Consider the following 21,034-nt stretch of genomic DNA (forward strand, 5'->3'; position numbering starts at 1 on the left):
GTAGCTAGTTGTCTCTGTAATTTGTTGCATGTTTTGGAAGTTGTTCTACTGAACTTCCTAATTACCCAGGTAACATTATTTCCCTTCTCAGATCTTCGATGGGGTTGAAGACTATATAAATGTAGTTACTTTCTCTCATGACTTGGCCAAGTTATTTATTATACAAGACCTAAGCTAGTTAGAATAGGATATTTGTACTTATTGTATATAATTTCATAGTAGGTTTAGAACTCTCTTATTTAAACAAAAGGGGGAGGTGTTGCGGGAGGTCCTCCCACTCCTCCAGCCTATCACCGCTGAGGTACCAGCCCACTGGGGCGTGGTTTCTCTCCCTTTAAAACAGCGGCCACTTCCCTCTTCTCTCTCTCTTCACTTCCTGCTCCGCCTGCGACTAGACTCCTTTCCTGGTTGCGTAGGGGGCTGTTGCCTGGGACAGTGAACTGTAAGTTTTTTTCCCCTTTAAATAAATACCACCCTAATAATCATAACCCCGAATTGGTGTGGCATTGTTTGTGACTTACGCCTTCAGTGTCAGGTCCTTGCACTGCAATGCCAAGTCCCTTGGACCTGTCAACATCTAAAATGCACATCAAAAACATCAAAGATGGAACTCCTGATAGTCCCTGGGCCCTTTCCCTTTTCTTTTTTTGGGAGAAGGGTCTCATACAGCACAGACTGGCCTCGTTCTTCCTATGTAGCCTTAATTCCTGATCCTATGATTCAGCTGCCCATGTGTTGTGATCTCAGATATTGTTCTGAATGAACGGGTATGAATAAGAAAGAATTTACAAACCTACTCATGGGAGAGGAGAGAAAGAAGTCATTCATTAGGCCTGGGTGTGCCTCTTGGAGAACGTGAGATTTCAGACACGTTCCATGGTGAGGCCAAGGCTTGGCAGGGCTTCCTCACTCCAGCAAGCAAGAGCCAGGTTCTTGTTGCTCGTGAGCTGGGGAAGGTGAGGTCTGGAGTGGGGGGAGCGGAGTTCTGGTTGGAGTCAAGGGTGTGTATTACTCAACGGTGGCGGGGGGGTGGGGCAACAAGGAAGTTAAGAAAACAGAAGGAGTCCCGTATGGTGGCTCATACCTGTGATCCTAGCACTTGCTAGGCTGAGCCAAGAGAACTGAAAACTTTTGGCTTGGCCTAGTCTTTATTTTATTCTAGGTGTGTCAGTATTTTGCTTGCCTGTATGTGTACCACACATATGCAATACCTTGGCTGTAGAAGGAGCAGTGGGCTGCGTTCCTGCTACCCGGCTCCCGGCCGCCTGGCTAGCTTATGCCCCGAAATAATTACACGGAAACTGTATTCTTTTAAACACTGCTTGGCCCATTAGTTCTAGCCTCTTAATGGCTAATTCTCACAGCTTGCCTAACCCATATTTAGTAATCTGTGTAGCACCAGTCTTACTGGGAAAGACTCAGCATGTCTGACCTGGTGGCTTGCTTCATCGTGTCTGCTCTGGAGAGGAGCGGCATGGTGTCTGAGCTCACTTCCCTTCTTCCCAGCATTCTGTTCTGTCTACTCCGCCCTACCTAATTTTCTGTCCTATCAGGCCAAGCAGTTTTCTTTATCGATTGACCAATGAAACAACAGATTGACAAATGACCTTCCCACATCACTTGGAGAAGGCAGAAGAAGATATTGGATTCCATGGAACTGGAATGGAAAGCTGACTTGTGGATGCTGGAAATTAAACCTGGTCCTCTGCAAGAATGGCTGAGACAGAAAACTGGTGGTGGTTGGGAAGCAAAGCCATGGGAGCCTTGGGAAATGCCACTTGACAGACTTCACCCTCCTTTCATCTTTGTTGCTAGAAAGGCCTGTTTGCCATAGTCATGTAGTTTAGAATTGAATCCACTAAGACAGAAAAGGTAAAACATGATGCTGTATGGTCTGCAAAGCTGCAGCAAACTGCAGCCCTGGCTCCAGCATTGGAGCTCTGCCTGCTAAGTCCCAGCCAGCGGGAATACTTCAGATGCAGGTACCTGTTCTGGGCGTTTTTCCCATAGCAGGAGTAGTTAGTACAAAGATTAAGGCAAAGTCTCTTTGAAACGTTTGTCTTGACTCCTTCAGTCATTCAGTTGGGCTTCGTCTTCCCAGCATTTCTTTAGATACCCATTGCTGTCACCTCATCCCACATACGTGCTACAAGAATGATTGTTTCTGGAGTTTGGGGGGCCTGTAAATGGAATCCTTCAGTGATGGAGACATAAAGAAGGCTGAGATGTAATTGTGAGGGAAATTGGGGTCCACATCAGTGCATCTGTCTTGAGTTGTGCCTCCTCATGGGGCAGCCACAACTGCTTCGCTGTCTTCTCTCACAGCTCCACAGGACAAGGGTCCCTCAGTAGTGAAACTGTCATCTGTGATATCCAAGACTCTGTCCTATCAAAGGTCCCTCAGTGGCGAGACTGTCATCCGTGACACTCAGACTGTGTCCTATTTACTTCTGGAGCAGCCACACTGTGGATATCCTGCAAACACAAATTATATATTTAGGAAGGAAGAAACTGGCCATTTTCTGAGTTGCTTCTCTGACATGCCTTTTCAGTGAAAATCCCCTTGCTTGCCTCTGTGAAATCAAGTCAGTGCCCAAGAAGCCACCTCTCTTCTGATCTGTGTTCTCTAGTTGGCTTATGCTACGGGCCTTTGCTATTGTGTGTGTGATAGACAGACAGACAGACAGAGTCACACACAGAGAGGCTCTGCTTCCTCCAGTCACCCCCCGCCCCAGCATTAGGAAGCCTGCTTCCAGCTTCCATCATTGATTGGCAGATGTTGCTCACACTTCCTAGGTATCGTCTCGATTTAGAAGCAGCTGGAATCTCTTAGTCTCTTAGCTTTGCGAATGCAAACACAGCTCTCACCTCAAAGGGAATAAGAGACAGTTTATTCTGGAACCATGGCTCCAGGGAGCACGGGAGGATTCAGGTGGCCCTAAATCACCATGTACCATGTTCCAAAGAAAGAGTTTTGTGAAAACTTTATAGTTACAGAAAAAAGGGAAGCGAGAAACCAAGACACTCCACACATGGGTGGAAAGACCTGGTCTGCAGGTTACAGCAAAGCAGGGAAGTCTCCACTGTGGGTTTCAGATGCTATCTGAAGACATGCTCAGCTTTTGGGGTGGAGGGAACTAGTAGTCTGTTTAGTTAATACATTCTCTCCCCCCCCCCCTTTAAAGGTATGATATACAGGCATGATAACCCATATCTTTTTTAATTTAAAATTTTTAATTAAAAATTAAAAATTCAATTTATTTTATGTGTATGAGTGCTGTACCTACGTGTGTGACTTTATGCCAGAAGAGGGCATCAGATTTCGCTATAGATGGTTGTAAGCTACCACGTGGTTGCTTGGGATTGAACTCTGGACCTCTGGAAGAGCAGCTAGCGCTCTTCACTGCTGAGCCATCTCTCCAGCCCCCAAGTTAATATGTTCTTTAACTTTGCTACACAGCACATGGCTACCAAGGGCTATGTCTACACTGTGAGTCTCTATGTAATACATGGTGACCCAGTGTGTGTATAAACCGACAGAAAGCCTAATTTAGAAGAAAACATTTGTGACAAATAGCTGACTCTCAGCCAATCATGGCCAAACTCTACTCAACGACAGGATGTACTGACCATATCACACTGAGCCTTCACAGACTGTCTGTAACTCACATTTCCTGTCCACAGATGCGCCTCGCCTGCAACCTGGTTGTCATAGTTACTTTGCTGTTATAGTTATAAAACATCATTTACCAAGATGTTGCCTTGGATTTCTGTCTAGCCAGGTCCTGCAGCCATTTCGTCCCAAAGAAACACACAAAGGTCTACATTAGTTATAAACTATAAGCTAATAGTCGGCCTATTAGCTCAGGCTTCTTATTAACTAATTTTTACATCTGACATTAACCCATGATTCTTGTCTGTGTTAGTGATGTGGCTTGATACCTTTGTCACTGAGGCGTTCTCATTCTTGCTTCTTCTGCATCTGGGTGAGGACTGCAGACTGAACTTTTCCTCTTTCCAGAATTCTCCTATTCTGGTAGCCCTGCCTATACTTCCTGCTTGGCTACTGGCCAATCAGCATTTTATTAAACCATACAACTTACAAAACTTTCCAGGGTATAAGACCATTGTCCCACAGCACCAAGACAACTCATGAAAGAAAGCAATTTGGAATTCCCAGTTCCAGAGGGTTAGAGTCCATGGCTGTTATGGCAAGGAGCATGTCAGCCGGCAGACAGCGGAAGTAAGCTAAGAGCTTACTTCTCAACCCACAAACACAAGAAAAGGAGAGAGAGAGAGAGAGAGAGAGAGAGAGAGAGAGAGATCCTGCCAACTAACTGGGAATGTGTGGGCTTTAGAAATCTCAAAACCCCACCCCAGCAACACACCTCCTCTGACAAGGCCACCACCTTTGATTCTTCCCAAACGGTTCCACCAACTGGGAATGATGCATTCAAACCCTGGAGCATGGCGCCCATTGTCATTCGTGCCACGACGTGGGGGTCATGTGCCTCTCTCAGGTTAGTTATTACTTGGTCCACTCAACTCCGTTGTTGTCCAGAGTTTCACTTGTTTTATGGCACTAGGTATGTGTCATTGAAGGTTTCTCTCCTACCTGCCAGTTCCCGAATAACCACCCAGAGGCTTAATATTACTTATATACCTTTGGCTGATGGCTCAGGCTTATTACTAGCTTGATCTTACATTTAAATGAATCCATTTCTATTAATTTGTGTATCACCACGTGGCCTGTGGCTTATAGGTGGTGCTTTGGCATGGGAGGCTACTGGTGTCTCTCAGACTCCGCCCTTTTTTCTCCTGTATCTCTGCTTGGATTTTCCCCCTGTCTCTATTCTGTCTTGCCATAGGCTAAAGAAGATTTATTTACCAACCAATGAGAGTAGCACATATTCACAGCATACAGAAGGGCATCCCATTTCAGGGATGAAGCAAGGACCTTGCACATACTATGCAACCTTCCCCCCCCCCCCCCATTAGTTGGCTTGGCACCCAATAGGCAAACCAGGCTGGCCTTGAACTCACAGAGATCTGCCTGTCTCTGCTTCCTGAGTGCTGGGATTAAAAGCCTGTGCCACCATGGACAACACATTATTGATCCTACATCCTTACGAATAGTAGAATCGTTCTCCTTAAAGTGTGGGCCACCTTAACCATCAGCACTATTACTTTGGAAGATCATCAAAAAGCCTAGTTTTGGAGCCCAGCATGCTGGCTCCTGCCTATAAAGTCAGCACTTGGGAGGTGGAGATAGGAGGATTAGGAGTTAAAGGCCATCATGTTTACATGGTGAGTTCAAGGCCAGCCAGGATTAGATGCAACCCATCTCAAAAAAAGCAAACAAAGAAACAAAGGAAAAACTAAGCAAGTAAGTAAAAATATTGAAGTGAACTTGAATAACAATGTCTGTGGAGACAACAGGAAAACAAGGTAACTTCAAACAATCATTGTATCTAAATGGGATACTGGCTTTATCAGCTGATTTCCACTAGAGGGCAGCACACATCACTAAATACAGTTTAGCCTGTTTGCTTTCAGGAAATGACTTGAAGTCTTAGCTCTGTAATTATTCTGAAATGTGCTTGAAGTTCAAGTATTGCTATTACTATTATTATCATCATTATTATTATTTTGGTTTTTCGAGACAGGTTTTTTTTTGTTTGTTTTGCTTTTTGTTTTTTCTATGTGTAACAGACCTGGCTGTCCTGGAATTCGCTTTGTACACCAGGCTGACCTTGAACTCATGGACACCACCGGCATCTGCCTTCTGAGTGCTGGGATTAAAGTTGTGCACATCCGCTGTCTGACTCAGGTATTATTTTAAAGAGTGAACTACTTGCTTGGGTTTAGGAATACTTACTATTTTTTTTGCATTGTATATGTATGTATGTATTTATTTATTTGAATGTGTGTGTGTGTGTCTGTGTGTGTGTGTCTGTGTGTGTTTGTGTGAGTTCCTGTGTGTGCACAGCAAGTGCCTTTACCCACTGAGCCCTCTAGTTAACCTAGGAATCCTTTTGATGCAAACTGTAAAATGATATTTTCTTGGGTCTGGAGCGATGGCTTAGCAGTTAAGAATGTCCACTGCTCTTAGAGGTTCCTGGTTAGGAACTAATTACATTTGACAGCTCACAATTGCCTGTAACTCCAGCTCTACGGTACCAACACCTTTGGCCTCCTGCAGCATGCATGTGCACATACTCACACACAAAATAAATCCTTTTTTTCTTTGCTTCTTTTTTTTTTTTCAGACAGGGTTTCACTATGAAGCCCTAGTTGTCCTGTAACTGCTCTGTAGACCAGGCTAGCCTTGGACTCAGAGACCACCTGCCTCTGCCTCCTGAGTGCTAGGATTAAAGGTGTGCACTACCATCTCCTGATGAAATAAAACACATCTGCAGGGTGGGGTGGCTTGGGAGTGGGAAGGAGGGGAGAGTAATGAGATATCTTGATGGGGGCGTTTTGGGTTTAGGGAGAAACTTGGTGCCAGGGAAACTCCCGGGAATCCACAAGGATGACCCCAGCTACGACTCCCAGCGATGGTGCATAGGGTGTTGGCAGTCTGCTGTAATCACGTCAGTGACTCCCCTAATACCAGAGAGCTTTCATCCAGTAACAGATGGGTACAGATGCAGAGATCCACAGTCAAGTACTGGACTGAGTTCCAGGAGTCCTGTTGAAGAGAGGGAGCAGGGTTGCGGGGTGTGGGGTGCAGGGGTGGAGGGTGTGCAGGTCATGTCGGGGAAGCCACAGAGACAGCTGTGTTGTAGGACTTTATCAGAGTCCCCGTAGCTGGGTAGACATTAGAATGAACAACTGTTTGCTAGAAGTATTTTAATTGTGCAGAATCCTCGTGGATAACAGTGATTGCTTTCCATGACTTGTAGACTTGTTTTCCTGAAGAGGCATTGCAGACATCCAATGACTTCAGTCACAAGACACCTCAGGCACACCTGAGGCTCCTGTATTATTGGGTATTGCAAATGATACCTAATAAAGGACTAGAGCTATGGGGGGGTGTGTGCGATGCTGTCCTTCAATGTACAAGACGTGTAAATTAGATTAGGTACCTTGGTATGAGAAAATACAAAAGAATTGAAGAGGGCATATGATACAGGGGTGCCAATTTGACACAGAATCTTCGGAAAGAAGGAAACTTCAGCTGGAAAAATGCTTCCCTAAGATCCAGCCGTAGGGCATTTTCTTAATTAGTGAATGAAGGAGGAGAGCCCAACCCAGTGGGGATGGTGCCAACCCCGGGCTGGTGGTCTCGGGTTCCATAAGAAAGCCAAGGTGAGCAAGTCAAGCCAGTAAGCTGCAGGCTTCCATGGCTTCCGCATCAGCTCCTGCCTCCAGGTTCCTGCCCTGTGTGAGTCCTGTCCTGACTTCCCTTGTTGATGAACAGTGATGTGGAAGCCTAAGTCCTCCTGACTTGCTTATGGTCATGGTGTTCCATCACAGCAATAGTGAACCTATCTTCGGGGAAAGTGTGTTGTGAACCATGGAAGTGGTCCCTGCTCATCTGACCATCGTCCTACCTCATTTTCCAGTTTCCATAAGAGGCCAAACTGTACTTTCCCCAAGTAAACATTCTGCTGTGCACCGCTACATAGTAGGTTATAACTGGCCTCTTCTTAATTCTACCAGTTTTCTTTTTACTATAAAACTTTCTTGCCGGGCAGTGGTGGCGCACGCCTTTAATCCCAGCACTCGGGAGGCAGAGGCAGGCGGATCTCTGTGAGTTCGAGGCCAGCCTGGTCTACAAGAGCTAGTTCCAGGACAGGAACCAAAAAGCTCTGGAGAAACCCTGTCTCGAAAATCCAAAAAAAAAAAAAAAAAAAAAAAAAAAAAAAGAAAACTTTCTTTGGTCTCTATGACTCTTCCTAGCCGCAGGCACACTTCTTTTTCTTCTAGTACCCCCAAACAGCTGACCACAGCTTTGGTTAGGGCAGTGGTCTCTGTTATTGAACAACTTTGCTGTCTCTGGAGTCTAGGACACCTTATCATAGTTTTCTACATATACGCTCTTAATCTATTCCCAAACTTACCCCTTTGGTGGAACTTATCTCAGTGTTAGGCAAACCATTCTGCACTCTGTGTCCTCCGACACTTATCTCTCCTGGGCTATCCCAGTTGATTCTGGCTGGTTTAGTCCCGGGCAATCTGTTTTGTTTCTCCCTGTGGGTTGGAATGGCAGGATCCTGGATCATTGCTCTTCTCATTTGATGGCTTCCATTTTAAAATAAGGTTTACTTCATTATTTATGTGTATGTGGAGGGCAGAAGAGGTCATTGGGGCCCCCAGAGCTGGAGTTACGGGTGGCTATGAATTGCTTGATGTGGGTGCCAGGAATTGCACCCAGCCTGGGTCGTCTGCACGAAGTCTTAATGGGTGAGTCATCTTTTTTTTTTTTTAAGATTATTTTTTTTTTGCTGGGCGATGGTGGCGCACACCTTTAATCCCAGCACTCGGGAGGCAGAGGCAGGTGAATCTCTGTGAGTTCGAGACCAGCCTGGTCTACAGAGCTAGTTCCAGGACAGGCTCCAAAGCCACAGAGAAACCCTGTCTCGAAAAACCAAAAAAAAAAAAAAAGATTATTTTATTTTAAGATTTATTTATTTATTATATATACAATGTTCTGCCTGCATGTATGCCTGCAGACCAGAAGAGGACACCAAATCTCATTATAGGTGGTTGTGAGCCACCATGTGGTTGCTGGGAATTGAACTCAGAACCTCTGGAAGAGCAGCCAGTGCTCTTAACCTCTGAGCTATTTCTCCAGCCCTGGGTGAGTCATCTTTCCAGCCCACAGTTTACTCTGTTTGCTGAGACATTAATCTAACTGCTTAAGAACACAGTTTATTTCTTTGCTGAGATATTGATCTGATTATTTCAAGAGTTTATTTATACGGGTCACGTACTCAGCTGTGTAGCCACAGGACTACTCTTGGGGGATACAAAAGTCAGATTAATAAGTAGCCTCACAGGCTAGAAATGCCCTGCTCTATGACAACACAGTGACCAAAGAGATACAATTAGGAGACAAGCTTTCCTTGAGCAGAAATAATTGCTCACTTGATATCAAGGTGAAGATAAAGAGAGACTTCAGCTAGTGCCTTAATACTATAATAATTTATTAATATAAAATGATAAAATTATTTGTGGGTGTGGGGGGAAGAAAGCAGGAGGCTGTGCGTTCCAGAGTCTGGGTTAATTTCAGAGTGGGTGTGCCTAGGGAAACTGCACAACCATGCCATACTGTGGTAGAGCGTGTCACATAACACACACAGCCAGAGACCATGTCTTTCTTGAAAAACCATTTGCTTAGCCAGGTTTTTACTATGTAGCTCTGTTTGGAGACAAGATCTCCAAACAGATGTAGGTCAAGGAGACTTCAAGCTTGCTGTATTGCTGAGAACAACCTGGAAGTCTTCATCCTCTGCTTCTACCCCCCCCAAGATCAACCACTGCTGGTGTAAGTCACTATACTCCGCCATTTGAGCCACAGGGATTGTTTTCTCTTTTATAGAGTTGTTTTTATGAGGAGCTTTTCCAAAAGTTATGTGACGTTAGATACAAGACTATCCAGGAGCACTTGGAGCATCCTGGATTATGGGGCACTGCAAATAGTGCACCATTAAGGGCTGAAGTGGCAGGGATGTGATGATATCCTTCATGGAACAGATAGAATAGATCAATTATCTTTAAGAGGTGGACCCAGGTAAGGTGTGGTTTTCTGGGACCCGAGGGAAAATCTGTGCACGGCCCAGGTGCTCTTTCTCTCTCTTTCTACGCCATTCCTGTGGGACAGCGCTGTGCTTGGATTTCTCATTTCCTGTTTCATGAATTTCCCCCCTTAGAATGAATAAAAATATTGTTATATCCTTTAGCTAGCCTGGTTATTTCAGCAGGCATTCCCAATCTGCAGACGTGTGAGCCGAGAGATGGTTGAGGAAACTTCTGCAGCCGTCCAAGTTGATGTCAGCACGAGGCCAAGCCCTAAGGTGGGACTGAGGAAAGCAGTGTAACTGGGACACAGTCAGGGGATGGGATGTGGGTGGGGTGACCTGTGAAGCTCTGGAAGCTACAGGGCTGCACTTTCAGTTTTACTTCACTGAATAGACTTCAGAACTTTTGTTCGTGGTCGTGTGTTCTGAGACAGGCTGTCATGTATTTCAGTTTGGTCTCAAACTTGCTACGTATCTGAGGGTGACCTAGCTCTCATGATCCTCTTGCCTCCACCTCCCAAGTGTGGTGATTACAGGAGCATGCTACTGGCCTCAGAGGTTTGGTTTTTATTATAATTATTATTATTTGAGACAGGGGTCTTATTATGTAGTCTCGATTGGCCTGGAACTTGCTATGAGATCAGACTGGCCTTGGAACTTGCAGAGATCTGTCTGTCTCCACCTTCTGAGAACTGGGGTTAAAGGCAATCACCGCTACACCTGGCTTTTTTGAAGGTTTTGACATAGCCCTCCAAAATAGATATCTTGGAATTTGTCTTGGTTGGCGGGGGTGTGAACTGTGTAGTGGTTGTAGGGTTTGGGGTGGAGTTGAGAGTGGGGTTTGTGGGCTGAAGATGTGATGGGAGATGGGGGACGTGTGGTGTGTGCAGAGTCTGGGTCTTTGAGGGACTGGACAAAGTGGTGTCTATGCGTGGTGTATAAAAGAACAGGGACATGGAGGTGCCCATGTGTGGTATATAGAGGAACAGGGGCACAGAGGTGCCATGTGTGGTGTATAGAGGAAGAGGGACATGGTTGTTCCCATGCGTGGTGTATAGAGGAACAGGGGCACGGAGGTGCCATGTGTGGCGTATAGAGGAACAGGGGCATGGTGGTGTGCTTGTGTGTAGTGGTGAACATGCATAGTGTATAGAGAAAGAGGGGGCATGGTGCGGTGTGTAAAGTGTTGGAGTATTTGAAAGGGTGATGGGCATGAGCGAGGTGTATGGAGAGGTTGATAGAGAGTTGTGTGGGGCTGAAGGTATGTGGAGGGCTAGAGTGTCTGGACGTTGAAAGGGTTGTGGGATGTGTGTGGAAGGCTAGTGTATGGAGTGGTGTGGTGGGATATGTTGGGGATGGAGTATTTAGAGTAGCGGTAGGGATGTGTGTGGGATATAGAAGAGTGGAAGAGTGGGGGTCTGTTTGTGGGGTGTATTGTCATGAGAGGTCTGGGGGTTGTGTTTGGGGTACGTGGAAGGGTGGAGAGGTGGTGCATTGTGTGCTGCGTCCAGGAAGGATATGTGGAGATGGGATGTGGGATTCCCCTCTGTATGCTGGGAATACCATTGGTTAATAAAGAAACTGTCTTGGGCCTGAGCAGAGAAGAATAGAGCTAGGCAGGGGAAACTAAACTGAATGCTGGGAGAAAGAAGGTAGAGTTAAGGAGATGCCATGAAGCTCCATCAGAGACAGACACTGGATGAACACTGCTGGTAAGCCACAGCCACATGGCGATACACAGATTAATAGAAATGGGTTAAATTAATATGTAAGAGCTAGTTGATAAGAAGCTAGAGTTAATACACCAAGCAGTGATTTAATTAAGACAGTTCTATGTGGTTATTTTGGGGCTGAGCAGCGGGGAACAAACAAGCGGCCTAGACAGAGTTTCTTTGTGTTACTCTGGCTGTCCTAGAACTAGCTCTGTGGTCCAAACTGGGCTCAAACTCACAGAGACCCACCTGCTTCTGCCTCCCAAGAGCTGGGATTAAAGGAGTGCACTACCACTGCCAAGAGAGGGGTGCCACCACTGGCTGGAGAGGGGTACTTTGACGGTTTGTGTGTGTGTGTGCTGGGGTGTGGAAGACTGGAGAGGTAATGGCGTGTGGGAGTGTGCATGGAGTGTGAAGGTTTGAAGGGTGGTGGGTATGGGAGGAAGGAGAAGTGGAGGGGTGATGGGCTGTCTGATGGGTTTTGTGGGGGATGTTTGAAAGACTGAGATATTTAGAGGGTTGAAAGCGTGGTGAGTAGGTAGGGTGTGTAGTGGGGTGTGTGTTGAGGGTGTGTAGGGGGTATGTGGAGACTGTAGTATTGGAGAGAATGTAGGGGTTACGTGGGAGTATGGTATGGTATGTTTGGGGTGGTTTGTTTGGAAGGATAGTAGAGGTATGTGGGTTGTGTCAAAGGTGTGTGTGTGTGTGTGTGTGTGTGTGTGTGTGTATGTGAAATGAGCGAGTTGGGAGCATATGCAGTGTGTGGAGGAGTTGAGAGGTTGGGATGTCGGGGCATTGTAGAGATGTGGAGAATTTGGATGGCTGGAGGAGACGTGGGGTGTGTAATGAGTGTGTGGGGTATGTAGTGGGCTGGAGGGGTAGTGGAGTGTTTAGATGGGTTGTGGAATGAGGGATTGTATAGTGGGTGGGTGGAGTGTGTGGATGTATGAGGTGGGTGAGGGGTGGTCAGAGGTGTGTGGAAGGTTGGGATGTTTGGAATGGTAAGGGGTGGTGGATTGTATGGGGTATGAAGGTCACGGGGGGTGGGTTGGAGGGGTGGCAGGGGTTGTTTGGAGTGTGAAAAGGTGGGTGTAGGAGTGTGTGCAAGGGTAAGGTGCTTGTTGGGGTATGTGAAGGGGTGGTGGGTTATCTAACAGGGATATTTGCAGGGATGTGGGTGAGGAATGGCTAACTAGAGGGAGTTGTATGGAAGTTTGGAGCAGTGGTGGGAAGTGTGTGGAGTGGTAGAGGTGTGTATGGGTCTATGGAGAAGTGGTGGAGCATGTGTGTGTGTGTGTGTGTGTGGTGTGGAGAAGTGGAAGAGTGGTGGGTTGTGGAAGAGGACTGAAGTATTTTGTGGGTTGCCAGTGAAAAGTTTCTGCACCCTAAATCTCTTGGCCGATGCAATAACACAAATCAGACAAATCAAAGCAAATTAGGAAAAGCCCAGTTTTAATGGATACTAACACTCCCAGATGGCTTTCCAGCCCCCCAGAGAGGAGACAGGAAGATGGGAAAACCACGTGGTTGTTCTCTGGGGGACAATTTAAATACCCTGTGGGAGTGGTCTTGAGCATCTCTGGGGAGGGGTCATTGTTTGGTGGGCTTTCTGGGGGTGGAGGGATGGAGTCTGGACTGAGGCAACTCCTAGGGGAGGGGGCTTGGGATGGAACTTCCACCCGAACATCCAGGGTGGGACTCATTTAAGTATTCGGTGGAAGGATGATGGGTTGTGTGGTTATTGGGTGTGTAGGGGGTGGGGTATGTGAGATGTAAGGTATTTGGAGTGTTGAAAGCTGTGTGGGGGGAGGTGGAAGAGTGGTGATGTGTGGATGGGTGAGTTTTTTATGGGTAGAGGGGTGGTGAAGCTGTATTTGGGCTATGCGGAAGATTAATGATTGTATGTAGAGGCATGTGTGGCTTTGGAGGAGCGGTCAGGTTGCTGTGGAGTGTGTGGTTGAGGGTGGGGTTGGGATAAGGTGGTTGGAGCACTTGAGGGGAGGCGAAGACATGTGAGATTTGCGGAAGGGTTAGATTGTGCGTATGTGTGTGTGCAGAGTGTGATGTGCTTGTGTGTCAAATGTTTGGGGGTGGAGGTGCGGAGGGAGGCTGCAGGATGAGGAGGGGTTTTTGGAGAGTTCAGGTGAGATGTTGTGTGTGGGCTGTGAGGACCTGGCAGGGTGTTTGGACCCCTGGAGAAGCGTAGGGGTTGTATATGGGCTGGTGAAAAGTGTCGGGGGGGGGGGGGGGACACGGCCTGGTTCGCTTTGTGTGGACCTTGCGGAGAGGTTTGCTGCTTAGAAATCTGGAAGGTTTGTGCGTGTGGGTAGGTGGTGTGCTTCCCCTCGTGCCTCTCCAAACCTCCCCCTTCTCCTTCATCCCCTCTCCTGCCCGGCCTGTCCCTCCTCTCTTCCTCCTTGTTCGGGTCTACCTAGTCTCCAGCCCGCCCTTTGCCCCTCCCCTTCGCACCCGCGTGGTGCCGCGGGTAACTTATAGACCCGCTGCTCTGTTGATGAACTCTAGAGCCTTCCAGCAGAGCAGGAAGGATGGCTCTGGTGATGCTGCCACTGGTGCTGTTGCTCCTGGCAGGGGACTTTGCAGGTGAGGCTCAAATAGGGTCTGGTGTCTAGGACCGGTGAAGGGAGATCAGGTCAGAGATGAGAACGCTGGCCTGCTGGGCTTGAGCAGCGGATGCCTACCGTTACTGGCAGTTCTGCCGGTAGGGCCCCCGTGGGAATGGAAGCTGAATGTGGGGGCCTGGCACCCTCTGAAGTTCCCATTGTGACTTTGATCTCAGCTTTTTCTAGGTGTCACCCAGCCATCTGCTCTTTCTCTCTCTCCTTTTTTTTTTTTTTTTGAGACAAGGTTTCTCTGTAGCTTTGGAGCCTGTCCTGGCACTAGCTCTTGTAGACCAAGCTGGCCTCGAACTCACAGAGATCCTCCTGCCTCTGCCTCCCGAGTGCTGGGATTAAAGGCGTGCGCCACCACTGCCCTGCTTCTCTTTCTCTCTTAAACAGATTTTCTGGACTCCAGATAGACAGTTGTATTTGTATCCACAGCCCAGTTGAGTCTGTGACCTGAGGTGTGCTGGATGCGGGAATGCCCAGGATACCTTCCTCTGGACGGACTTGATGTTTATGGGAAAGCAGTGTTGAAATACTCATACTTATACTAAGTTTTGTGTTTATTGAGCTTGGCATACTGGCTTATGTTGTAATCCCAGCACTTAGGAAGCAGAGGCCAAGAGAATCACGCTTTCAAGGCCAGCCCCTGCAATGTGGACAGTTGAAGATCAGCCTGGGCTTTGGGAGCCCCTGTCTCAAAAGTTAATTCCAGTTTTGTGTTTATCTAAAAAATAATCTTGAATACACAGACGAAAGTTATCTAGTACTGTTAGTCACTTCCCTGATGCTTGGAGCTTCAAAATCAGTTTTCAAGAAACTTGATAGAAACAAAACCAAATGTTCTGTGCGTTTCTTAGAAGAGTGGGAAGAGGGGGAGGTGGTGGCCCATGCCTTTAATTCCAGCACTCGGGAGGCAGAGGCAGGTACATCTCTGAGTTCGGAGGCCAGCCTGGTCTACAAAACAAGTTCTGGGACAGTCAGAGCTGTTATGCAGAGAAGCCCTGTCTCAAAAAAAAAAAAAAAAAAAAACACAAAAAACCCAACCCAAACCAAAAAGCTCAAATCTTTTAGTTTTGCTTTCTGTGTTGAGTGTATGTGTGCGCGCGTGTATTTTGTAGGCATATAGAGCCTAGGGGTCAACGTTGGTGGTCTGGTATTGCTCTCCACCTCACTCTTGAAACAGGGTCTCTTGATGAACCCAGTGCTTGCCATTTCTGCTAGAATGACCAGCCAGTAATACTTGGTATCCACCTGTCTCAGCCCCCTCCCAATGCTGGAGGGTGCAAACCAAAGCCATCATGGCCAGCCCTGGATGCTGAGGGTCAGAACTCAGTTGACAGCAAGCACCTCAGCCATCAAGTCATCTCCCCAGCCCACAAACTGTTTGTACCCCACTCGCGTGAGCGAGCTTCCTGTGTGTGCTGGCGCACTTGGCTGAGAATGCTCACATGGGGCTAGAGGCTGGCTTAGGGTACCATCCCTCATCCCTTACACACTGGGATTTTAGTGTGCAAGGGTAAATTTTACGAACAATTTACCACCGTCACATGTACAATGTCCGTGTTTTCTCCTTACAGTCGCCTCCAACTCTTACGACTTTTTCGACCCTCACATAATTGAGCCTTCAGAATACAGAACAGTAAGTATGAACTACCTGCCCTGTTTCTCCCCGTACAGAGGCTCCCCATACGACAGCCTCGATACAGATAAATGAATATATACTTTTCTTTTCTCAATATCCTCCTGCCTCAGTTTCCTGCGTACTAGGATTATAGGTATAAGCCACCATGTCAGCTAAAAGTGGACATTTCAGTTGAGAATAACTCAGTCGTTCAAGGCCCCAAGGAGTTGCTTGCTTTAATATTTCCTGTAATAATTTATTATCTGAGGTATGATAGTTACTCGCTATATCAGATACTTCACCTATTTTGTTTTATTTAATTCTGTGGACAGAAACGAAACTCAAACGAGACAGTTTACTAAGAATTGCTGTATCAAGGGGTCTGCCCCATCCTTGTCATTTGGGCAGAGACTCACTGACTGGCAGAGGCATGGGAAGGTGTCAGCGTGGGGACAAGTCTTCGGGTGTGGCCTGGCACAGCAAGGGATGCTGTAGGTAGGGTGCAGACACGATTACACTTGGTTGGTCCTCATCTGGAACTGAGGACCCCAAGTTAGGGAAGCTGACAGTCATTACTTGAGAACTGGCCACTTGGGGCTGTTAGAAGGATTATTTGTCTTCCTGGACTGGCTTTGGAGGCAGCAGTCTGATAAGGGGGAGGAGTGATGCCTCGGGCTATCTGACGGAGAATGTTTATAGCTATCCTCTGCCTAATCAGCTTGCAGATAAATGATCCCAGCAGGTCTCAGGACAGTCCCCATGGTATAGCCATTCCTTGCTGGCTGGCTGAGACGGGTCTCCTTTGTGGCATAGAACCTTCAACTGTCCTGTCAGTTGAGAGATTTTGCTTTGTTTTGCCATGCTGGAGACAAGGTGCTGGGACCACAGCTGGGCAGCAACACACTAGCATAGCATTCTAGACTCTTGAGGTGGGGGTGAGGTTGTCGAGACTCAGACTCAGGACCTGGTGGATGCCAGGCTGTCCTGCTTCTAAATTAAGAGTATATTTTCTATAGGGGTGTGGTGATTTGAAGGAAAAGGGCCCCCAAAGGGAGTGGTACTCCTAGGAGTGTGGCCTTTGAGGTCTCCTTTGTCCTCAAGCCATACTCAGTAACACGGACCACTTTCTATGGCCTGCAAGCTGTAGGGTTCTCCAGCACCGTGCCACGCTGCCATGCTCCCCCATGAGGATGATGGACTGGACCTCTGAACTCTAAGTGAGCCACCCCACCCCAGGGAAGTGTTTTCCTTTCTCAGAGTTGCCATGGTCATGGTGTCTCTTCACAGTGATAGAAACCCTGACTTAGACCAGGGGTATACCTCAGAGGCTGAACACTTGACCTGTGTGTATTCAGCTCTGGTTCAGTCCTCTTCACTGTGTACCCCAGCTGGAATTGGGGTCTTTGTAACACTCAAGGATCTCATGGAAACATGAGGAATGAAGCAATATCAAATACTTTAGAAAGACTTGCTAAAAGACATTGCTAACCTCCACCCCCCCCCAAAAAAAAAAACCCAAAATGAAAGGCCAAGTGATGGTGGCACATGGCAGGTTCCAAAGCTACAGAGAAACCCTGTCTAGAAAAATCCACCCCTCCAAAAAACAAAACAAAACAAAAACCAAAAATACCTGGAGCCAGGCGGTGACTGCACATGCCTTTCATTCCAGCACTCGGGAGGCAGAGTCAGGTGGATCTCTATGAGTTTGAGGCCAACCTGGTCTACAGAGCAAGTTTCAGGACAGGCTCCAAAGCTACACAGAGAAACCCTGTGTCGAAAAACCAGAAACCAAACAAGAACAAGAACAACAAACCCCTGGAGTTTCTAGGTATTATATATTTAATTCCAGCACTTAGGAGGGCAGAGGCAAGTAAATCTTTGAGGCCAACCTGGGTTATTTTATTTTATTTTTATTTTTTGGTTTTTCGAGACAGGGTTTCTCTGTAGATTTGGAGCCCGTCCTGGAACTCCCTTTGTAGACCAGGCTGGCCTTGAACTCACAGAGATCCGCCTGCCTCTGCCTTCCGAGTGCTGGGATTAAAGGCGTGCGCCACCACCGCCCGGCTCAGCCTGGGTTATATAGCAAGTTCCAGGTCAATAGTAAAATCTTGTGTCAAGGGAGGCAGAGGAGTTCCTCCTCTCTGGGAGTTCGAGGCCAGCCTGGTCTACTAGAGCTAGTTCTGGGATGGGCACCAAAGCTACAGAGAAACCCTGTCTCGAAAAACCAAAAAAAAAAAAAAAATTCTTGTCTCAAAATAAATACCACCTCCCCATTCCAAACTACCACTGAATTAGGTAATGGCGGGGTTGGGGTGGGGTTTCAACATGAGGCTTACTAAATAATGTCCAGATTCTCACTGTGTTTCAGACTATTGAGGTGAGGTCTTAAGTAGCCAGGCTGGCTCAACTGGAGTGTGACGATGAACACCTAATCTTCCGCTTCTGCCTTCTAAGTGCTGAGATTAGTTCAACTGGTCCTATGCTGGGCTCTGTCTTTTTTTTTGTTTGTTTGTTTTGTTTTTTTGTTTTTGTTTTTAGACAAGGTCTACTTGTGTTCCCCAGGCTAGCCTAGAACTTACTATGTATCCCAGACTGGCCTCAAACTGGAGGCCATCCTCTTGACTCAGCTTCTAAAGTACTGGAGTTACAGGTTTGAACCACACTTGACTCTGGTGTCTTTTTTTTTTCTTTCTTATTTTTGTAATTGTATTCCTTTGCATCTGATTTTTACATTACAAGGGGGGCAGGGGCAAACCTAAGTATTTATTTAGTATATTTTTAATGAAATTTAGGGAAAATTGGGATGTTGTCCCCTCTTAGATATTTTGTAATGGGTGTGTCTCAAGTCACTCCTCGATTTTTTTCTTTTGTAGCCGGAATGTGATCGTTATGACTACCCAGCATGTCCCAGGATCCTCAGCCCCGTGTGTGGAAGCGACTTGAACACTTATGGGAATGAATGCATCTTGTGCATGAAGATCAGGTCCAGTATTAAAACACCTTTTTTAGATCTATTACTACTTCATGTGTATGAGTGTTTTGTCTGCATGTGTATACACAGGTACAACATGTATGTCTGTGCCCACAGAGGTCAGAAGAAGGAGCTGGACCCCTTGGAACAGGAGTCACAAATGGGGATGGCTGGACTCAGACTTGGGGTTTTCTGTAAGAGCAACAAATGCACTTAACCTCCAGGCCCGGGCCACACAGTCTTACAGTTGTACACCAGTCACGTTTCCTTTTCCTTTCTTTTCTTTTCTTTTTTTCTTGAATTTTGATTGTTGGAGGTAGTAACTCCTTTCTGGAATGTAGGAGTCAAATGTGACTTAAACTGTTTTTGGAGCTTTTGAAGCCTGTCCTGGAACAAGCTTTTGTAGATGAGGCTGGCCTCGAACTCACAGAGAAGCACCTGCCTCTGTCTCCCGAGTGCTGGGATTAAAGGCATGTGCCACCACCGCCCTGCTGTTTTTGGTTTTTATGGAAACATTTAAAAGACATAAACTTTTAAGTGCATTTTTCGGTCAAAGCTAGAGACAGAGTTTGTGATCAGTCATGTGTAAGGTAGCAGCCAGGCTATGTCACCATCTCAATGTGCACTCACTCCAAATTAAGAGTGTGGGGGCTGAAGAGATGGCTCAGCAGTTAAGAGCACTAACTGGTCTTCCAGAGGACCCGGGTTTAATTCCCAGCACCCATGTGGCAGCTCACAACCAATTTAAAAGTATAGTGGAGACAGAGTTGCTCAGTAGAAAATCTTCCTAAGATTTACCAGGTTGGCCTCGAGCTCACAGAGATCTGCCTCCCTCTGCCTCCCGAATGCTAGGATTATAGGCATGCGCCACCACGACCCGGCTACCTGAGATCAATCTTTAACTATTCTTTTTTTTTTTTAAGATTTATTTTTTTAAAGATTTATTTATTTATTACATATATGCAATGTTCTGCCTATACATATGTCTTCATGCCAGAAGAGGGCACCAGATCTCCTTATAAATGGTTGTGAACCACCATGTAGCTGGGAATTTTACTCAGGACCTCTGGAAGAACAGCCAGTACTCTTAATCTCTGAGCCGTCTCTCCAGTTCACTGGGATCAATCTTTATAACCGGTGGAAGGACACATTGCATGTTTGGAGACTGGGATGTAGCTCGGTAGAGAATTTGCCTAGGATACATAAAGCCAGTAAGTAAGTAGTTCAATTGTCAGTATACTGACAGTATACACACATGCGCGCACACACACACACACACACACACACACACACACACACACACACGGCTATAGTTAGTACTTAAATCCTGCAGAATATTATATTTACTTTTAGATTTAGAGGGGTATGCAGGTGATCTCCACACCCTCTGTTTACCAGTTGGCAGGTAAGGCTTCCTACATCTTCTTGGGGAAATGCTGAGGATTAAGCTATGGTACCTGACTCCCTTCATGGGGAGTCCACTCTCGCTTCTCAGTCCAAGTCTTCTTGAAATGTTTTGTAGGCATCAGAGCCCTTTACCTTAGGTTTGGGTGGGTGGAGGGTGGGGGGGGCAAAAAGATGTTCACCTTTGTATTTTCTGGATGAACCTTAAAAAATGACTAAGTAAATGTTACCCTGAGAGGAATTTGACGCGTAATGGACATAGGGCCGCAAACTGCAAAACAGTTGACCTGGTTTCAGCGTGCTAGGCACTGATACAGCGTGTATGATTGTTCATTTTGCAGGGAGGATGGGAACCCTATTAATATCATCAAAGATTCGCCTTGCTGATGGGCAGTGTATGGACGAGCAGTTTACATTTACAGCCCTGGTGACTTTTGCACTGCCTCACTTACGCGGAATAAAATGAGCATTCAACGCCTCCTGTTTTCTCTTGAAAATGATTCTTCCACCCGAGGGGAATTTTGTTTCTCCTGGCTTCAGGGTTTTCTCACCGAGCCCAAGGATGAAATGGACACAGACAGACTAACAGGAGAAAATACCGCACGTTAGTTTGCTGCAGGGTTTTCATGGTGAGGGTCTCCTAGAGGAATGATTGGATGCCGCTAGGGGACTCAAGCCATTTCTAAATCTATCAATATCAAGGGGTTCAAAATGTGGGTACAACTTAAAAAAACTAATAGGAAAACCAAGAGAAGGTAAAAATAAATGTTGAGGAAAGATGGGATCAGGGCAAAAAGTATATGGAAGACAGGAAGGAGGAAAGAGGCCAGGAGGCGGTTTAGGGGAGATTAGGGGTATTGGGGGGCAATGGTGAAGGGAAAGGAGAATTTACAAAAACTTTTTTTTTTTTAATTGTTTTAGACGGGGTCTCTCTGAGTAGCCTTGACTGTCCTGGA

The 21,034-nt window shown here is 46.6% G+C and overlaps 1 protein-coding gene across 1 annotated transcript; it reads left to right on the forward strand.

Annotated features, from left to right (window-relative positions):
* Positions 1-14,016: 14,016 nt before the first annotated feature.
* Spink2 (serine peptidase inhibitor Kazal type 2) lies at positions 14,017-20,528 on the forward strand. The gene is made up of 4 exons (XM_041671040.1): positions 14,017-14,059; positions 15,660-15,721; positions 18,577-18,686; positions 20,420-20,528. Exons 1-4 carry the CDS (start codon positions 14,017-14,019, stop codon positions 20,463-20,465), a joined length of 261 nt encoding a protein of 86 aa, XP_041526974.1. The 3' UTR covers positions 20,466-20,528.
* Positions 20,529-21,034: the final 506 nt, after the last annotated feature.

This window comes from Microtus oregoni, unplaced genomic scaffold, assembly GCF_018167655.1.
Source record: "Microtus oregoni isolate MIOR12 unplaced genomic scaffold, Mior012 000021F_ref0000039, whole genome shotgun sequence".
Taxonomy (NCBI): Eukaryota; Metazoa; Chordata; class Mammalia; order Rodentia; family Cricetidae; genus Microtus; species Microtus oregoni.

What these genes read in the sequence shown, in the direction of transcription:
- Spink2 (XM_041671040.1), top strand. Translation starts at nt 14,017, where the DNA reads ATGCTGCCACTGGTGCTGTTGCTCCTGGCAGGGGACTTTGCAG. An exon ending in AGCCTTCAGAATACAGAACA is followed by an intron (nt 15,722 to 18,576) that starts GTAAGTATGAAC and finishes TTTCTTTTGTAG; the next exon opens with CCGGAATGTGATCGTTATGA. An exon ending in ATCTTGTGCATGAAGATCAG is followed by an intron (nt 18,687 to 20,419) that starts GTCCAGTATTAA and finishes TTCATTTTGCAG; the next exon opens with GGAGGATGGGAACCCTATTA.